At 35.3% G+C, this 6878-nt stretch overlaps 1 protein-coding gene across 1 annotated transcript; it reads left to right on the top strand.

Moving 5' to 3' along the window:
* The first annotated feature begins 117 nt into the window (after positions 1-117).
* On the top strand, positions 118-3498 carry LOC125656954 (uncharacterized). Its single transcript, XM_048887568.2, has 4 exons — positions 118-632; positions 1596-1680; positions 2099-2295; positions 3225-3498. Exons 1-4 carry the CDS (start codon positions 581-583, stop codon positions 3251-3253), a joined length of 363 nt encoding a protein of 120 aa, XP_048743525.2. The 5' UTR covers positions 118-580; the 3' UTR covers positions 3254-3498.
* The last annotated feature ends 3380 nt before the right edge of the window (positions 3499-6878 follow it).

The following is a 6878-nucleotide window of genomic DNA, read 5'->3' as shown; positions in this document are numbered from 1 at the left end:
TGAAAAAGAGAGGAAGTGCAAAGTCCGAAGACTGTAAAACACTTCAACTCTGTATACCGTCTTCCAAGGAAGACGGTAATAAAGAATAAATCCATAACTTGACAAACAAATTGATTTGAAAGGGAGTTATGGAAGAAAGCCAAGATTTTTGTTCGTTGTCGTTCCGCCCCTTTTGCCGTTTAGGGTGAAAAAGAAAATTCTGAAATCTGTAGATCATCACCAATCGTCATTTGGATATTATGTAAAATGTAAGAGGAAGTAAGGGAACTGATGCTTCTTATCCCTTAAAAAAAAGAAAAACGTTGTTGGTTTTTGTTTTATCTTGACGCTAGACTGAAACAAATTAGTGCATATCATGCGTGGATTATCCATACAACGAAGCACAGTATATACATGTACAACTGTATAATAATGCGGTCTATTTAAACGCCCTGAACAAGATTGATTATCGATCGGTTTGGCAGGCGCTTCTGATGTCCACATTCATAGTGTTCAGTCGACTAGGTTGAATAATTCTGGTTTATAAGTTCTGTATTGTTTGAAGATGAACGACTCATTGCCGAATGTTTGAAAATAGATCATGGCGGTTTGGTCATTCCTTCTTGGAGTATGCACGATTGCCTTGTTTATGGGTAAGATAAATCCTTATGTTCACATTAGTAATGAAATTTAATAATATTATTCGAATTTTGTAAACATTGAAATTTGAAAATAGATCGTAGATAAAAGTGCTGAAGGGTTATATATTATAGCATAAAAAAGCAGATAGATAACATTGTCCGTGTGAATTGACGACATATATGGAGATGTTTACACGTACATTATACTGAAATGAGTGAATTTCTGTTCGATGAAATATATACTTCGCCTTATGATATTGTTGACATAAATGCTCAGCAGGATTGATAAATTTAGGTGCACATACTATCGTCGGCAGTAATTAATGTGTGTCCATTTTCACTCGTTATGTAAGATATCAATATGCATATGTATGTAATGGGTTTTTAACTGAACCATAACTATTGAAAAGTGCTTTTCTTCTAATTCTTCATCCATGAGCCCTGGTGCATGTAAATATTTTAGACATTGGCATGCAATATTTGAACAAAATCATGTACGATGTATCGAATCACCATATTTCTCAATCTTATAAAAAAAATACAATAGATGTCCGTAGAAAATATTAAAGACATGGAAGAAAACGCACAAGCTTTCAAAATTAGAATTTTATTCTCAGCAAATCTGATCATTTGCATTTTAATGGGTTTAACGTAATTCACACAAATAACGATATAACTAACTTAATATACATTTTCGTTTATTATTAATGAGAATATAATCTCGCATATGTACCTATACACGTCGTGAAAAAACAGAGACCATACTGTGTGTGTATGTTGGGGGGGGGGGTAACTGAGGGACAAACATGTTAGCTTCGTGTACTACCTATCCTTGTAACTTATTTCATGGTACTTACGTTTACAATCGACAAATATTTCCATATTTGTATGGGTTGTATGCCACCTGGGGACTCTTACATTGTCGACAAAAGTCGGGAGGATGGAATTAACAGTAAATGTTTCTGTTTTCTGCAGGTAAAACCGAGTGCAGTCATGAAAGCATAGGCAAATACTGTTACTACAGCATGAACTATTTCAACTATTACTGTGAAAACAAGTGGTAAGTAGTAATCATGGCCTGTAAGTTTGTTGGTGGGTTAATTAGCTGGTTGACTGGTTGGTTAGTTGGTTGTTTGATCGGTTGTTTGGTTGGTCGGTCGGTTGGTTGATCGGTTTTATTAGCTCGAAATTTTTTCACTCATATGGTTTTCTCTTAGAAATAACATAAAAGGCTGATGACTCCGTATTTTCCAATTAGCAAACAATTATCTGTTTATTATTATCGTGCACAAACTGTATGTAACAAATTATTACAATTGTTGTGATCTCCACCTGCATTACTAAAATAACATTAAAAAACCCTCATCTGTAGGCTCTTTGTATGTTGGTTACATATTTCCCATGCTGCATGATTCTCAGGTGGACTGTTGCTGGACATTAACATAAAACGCTCTTGTTTTTTTCCCCTCTCTCTCTAGCGACACAGACCCTGACATTGGGCCTATTATTGGGATTGTTATTGGAGGAGTAGTCGGCCTTGCGATCATCATTGGGATTACAATCTGTGCGTCGCTCAGTATATACAACAAACGACAAAAGAACGTCCGTCCCGGCGACGGGGGCTTCATTTTCTCCACGAACAGGACCTACCAACCCCGTGCAAATCTAGTTCCGAGTAAGTATGTGACTAAAACAGGGGCGTATTTTAAGGAGATAAAAGAATGCAGAATACTATTACTATAAATCTTATATAATGTTGAAATTATTTTCTGTAAAAGTTGCGTTTTCGATCATGAAAAATGATTGCAATGAAAATATGTAGCATTCTTACACAAATCAGTCTATATACCATGTTATATATTATATTAAAATATGCTCATAGTGTTGTATGGTTTGGTCCGTATGTCGTATTTAGTTTGAATACACATGTATTAATCACATCGCTTAGGCAAGGAACTACTAAGTTGTGAGAATTTGTTTTCCAATCTATTTTATTGGTATCAGTAAAATAGGTAAAAGACAAGTAAGACGAATAGATGTATTGACACTTGATGAATATGAATTGAGATTTTAGAAGTCGGGTTTGTTATTGAACGGAAACAAACATTACCAAGGAGGAACCGGAAACTCATCCAATAGGAGTCAATACAAAATAAGTCAAATACTTGTTTCACGTCAGTATTTGGCAAAATTCTATGGTCGTTAGAATGATCTTATTAGCAAATGCAATCTGTCATGGGGTCGAATGTTGTCTGACGTCTTTCATACCAATTGTTGGGCCGTTCTTTGCATATTCATTTTGACTTCGGATTATTCTGTTTATGTGATCGAGATACAAGGCTCACGGCGGGTGTGACCGGTCAGCAGGAAACGCTTACTCCTCCTAGGCGCCTGATCCATATAGGGGTTCATTGTTGTCCTACTCTTGGTTTTGTATTCTTTATGGGTTACTGAGGTTGATCACTGATCGTTATCTTCACTCTCCATGTATATTTCAAGAAAACTTCATTCAATGGTGAAAAAATTAGATGCTGAGTAAAAGCAGTTGACTTCACACATTTGATGACATTTTCTTTCTTATCTTTTTTTTTTTTTTTTGTCTAGATGGCGTACCATCGGCCTTCGGGTACTGAAGCGAAATAGGAGAAAGCTGGATTGACGATTTGCTTTTAATGCAGATGTGGAAATAAGAGTATCACCGGTCTTTCAAACTGCACAACACGACCTGTTGATAACTGTGTATCAACTGATATATTCATAGAGTTGCTCATAGCAATAACTACTACTATTCCACCTACAGATATATTTGTAATATGATTTATTGAATACTACTGATGTTATGATTTTAAAAATAAAATCATGCCACAAGACTCAAAAATCGTCAGAGAGAGAGAGAGAGAGAGAGAGAGAGAGAGAGAGAGAGAGAGAGAGGGGTACATGTACATACACTGTCTCTTACTCAGAACAAAGTTTAAAAAAAAAACAAATATGAAAACCAAACAGCTACAATGTATGCCACTCACATCATAATACACACATGTATGTACGTGGCAGTCGCTGACTTTGCGGGAAAGATTTGAAAATACTTTAATTTGATCCCCATTTTGTCTGTAATTTGGAAATACATAAATGACCAATACAATGTTGTTAGACATGCAGGGTATCCACAACTAACAAAAAATTTAGTATTGGATTATATTTTTTTAACATACGAATTTATCACTATAATCAAAATCGCCAAATTCAACACGTGTTTGACACGCATTGATATATGTAAGATCGACATATCTTAACCATTACATGTATAGACTAAATAATCTACCTTTGATTGACACACGTGACCCTTGCTATCTACTTAAATGATTTCTAAATTTAAAAAAATCATAAACTTTATGGCGTCATATTTTAAAGTAGTAATCACTATTGGAAAAGTGAATTTCAATTCTAGGCTTTTGTTATTTTAGTTTATAAATATGTCATTCAAAACAGAAAAGGGTTGTGTAGAGGACTATCCTAAAACGGTTATGTCAACATGTAAACTTGCGAAATTTCAGAGAAATCAAAGATTGATTAAACTCATGGTCCTTAAATGACTACTGTAGGACCAAGTCACATACTTTCAAGCGGGAAGAAATCCTACATTACAAAGGTACTAGGATCGAAATGTTAAAACATGAAAGATTTCTATACCACTGCCAGATGTCATGTATTCATCATGTCTTGTCTAATAAACGCTTGCTCTTTTATTGTTTTCATTTCTCGAGGAAGGAATTGTGACACGCAAGTGACCTCTCTACTTCAAGTCTTGGCATACATATATCCAAAAATGTTATTGAACTCTGGTATTTCGCAGGTTGCTTTTTGTCACTGAATATTGGAACAATCCGAACAATTGATAAACGTACAAAAAGGTTTTTTAACCAAAAGCATGTATATATTATAAAAGATATAAAAAATCAGTTTGTTTATATTATGGAGGGTATAGTAAACAATAAATAATTTTGCCGAGTATACATGTACATATTACCCTGTGTTTTCGCTATTTCTATACGTCCCTGAAAGTTAGTTACATGTAAAAACAAAGTCAGACTTTGAAATTCGTTATCGATCATTACGACTCTCGGAGGTACATGTAGGTACAAAATACGTTTGATATGCATATGCATTGTGTCAATTTCTTTAAAGAACCAGAGTGTGCATGTACTAGTTGTTGGAACTAAATATTGAACGCTGATTCAAAAATAAGAATTGGGTCGGGAAGGCTTCCAGAGATGCATTGTTTGGTATGTGATCCATACGTCATTCTTTGTGAGATACTTGGTATTATTGATTGGCAACAACAAAATTATTAAGCGGTTCACAAGTTCCCTCTGCTTGATTACACAAGCTAAGTGTCATTCGCCTGCCGTGTTTTGTTCAATAAACAATCAGAACTGAAGGTAGATCTGGTGAATTATAATGTGATGCATATTATAATTTACCGTCATTTAAATAACCCTACATAATATCAACACGGACTTTTTTTAAAACCCAGAGCAATTGAAAATGAATCATATGCTGGGAGTTTTACTTCTATTAGGTTTGTTAACCGGTAAGTTTGAAATTATTCATATATCTAACTGCTAGATAATCCTTACAATGTTTATAATTAGAACATATGCAATACTTCAAACTACTTCTTGTTTTGATTACATCTTTTCCGATTTGAATATCCCACTGCTCATCAAACAATAGCAGGGACCTCCGATATAGCGATGTGTACGGAATTGATGGTGGCAAATTATATTGCACTTTAGTTTGAATGATCTACAGTTAGCAAGGTCGGGTAACCCAGGGCCGTAAATTAACCTTCAATTTGGAGGAGGCAGGAAATTAGGCGGGGGTCTGGGGGTCGCCCAGGCCCCCAGACGCTGAGCACATTTTGTGCACACTGAACACGTTTAGTGCAAAATCCTTGATTCTAGGCCCTTCTAAGATGTTACTTGACTAACTCATTCTAAAAGAAAGATTTGGAATGCTTTTTAAGGGAGGTATCATGTTCTTAGTTATTGGAAACAACATAAATTCTAATGAACTTTAAATTTTAATTTTTTTTTGGCTCAAAAGTTGGAGGAGGCAGCTGCCTCCTCCACCTCCATGTAATTTACGGCCCTGGTAACCATGTCATTATATGTATACAATCATTAAACCAATAGTTATCAATGATTGGTGGCAATCAAGGTCGGGTGTCATGCTTCCTGAATACGGGGTTTCAGTTACCAGAATTGATATAAGAGATTAAATATTAAAAAAAAAAATACATACACACAAAATGTTGATGACTTGGGCGCAACAGAAACAGGAGTTCAGACAGGGTCCTACTGAAGGTATCACACCGGTAATTATTTTCACTATATATTACTATACAGGGAAAAAAATCATGAAAAATCAGTTTACAAAATTGATGACGAATAACGCAGTCAGACACGTTCTATGTTACCTATCTCGTCTGCCGACACCAGAAAAACAACACCCTACGCGGCATTTTCGAAAATAAATTACCCGCAAACAAGACTACCCTCAAATCCACGTGTTTTCCACATGTGTGTAAACAGCCGAAGTGCACCTCAGGAAGTAGCCTCAGCTACCAACAGCAAATAGTTCCTTTGTATACAATTGGTTATTTCTACAAAGTACACAAAATTTCCTAATCAGGGGTACAAAAATTAAGAGAAAAGAAAAAGAGGAAATGAAAAAAATCGCGCAAGGAAAAAAATATTTCTTTAAATATATGGAACTACAATTCATTTTGATTGGACAATTACCGGTGTGATACCTGAACAGAGTACGCTAGAGTACTTTAGAGTACGCTGGTAACATTTCATAATTTAATGCAATTTAATTGTTTATTTGTATGTATACCACTTAAATAAACATGATTATAGCGAGCGAAGCTCGCGTCGCGCAGCGACGCGACGAGCTCGCTCCAATAATTACACATATGAGTCCCGTGATTTGCTCTTCATCAGCCGAAAAAAGATGAGTATCACCCATAATGCTTCCGAAAAAAATGTCGCCGTCACTGCGGTATACCTCATTGACAAACCCGTAATTAAAATAATTAGATTGTTTAGAAAGTACCATAAACGTTTTTAAATTCCATACAAGCTTTCTCATAGCTTCAAACATTTTGTTTTTGCTTGGTTCGAGAGAAGAAGAAAAAAAACATTGCAGCTAATATGACGTCACAATTTGTGACTGTTTACATCAAACGCGTTA

The sequence above is a fragment of the Ostrea edulis genome, chromosome 7, assembly GCF_947568905.1.
Source record: "Ostrea edulis chromosome 7, xbOstEdul1.1, whole genome shotgun sequence".
Taxonomy (NCBI): domain Eukaryota; kingdom Metazoa; phylum Mollusca; class Bivalvia; order Ostreida; family Ostreidae; genus Ostrea; species Ostrea edulis.
The sequence above is the reverse complement of the archived record's forward strand: the minus strand, read 5'-3'. Positions and strand labels throughout refer to the sequence as shown.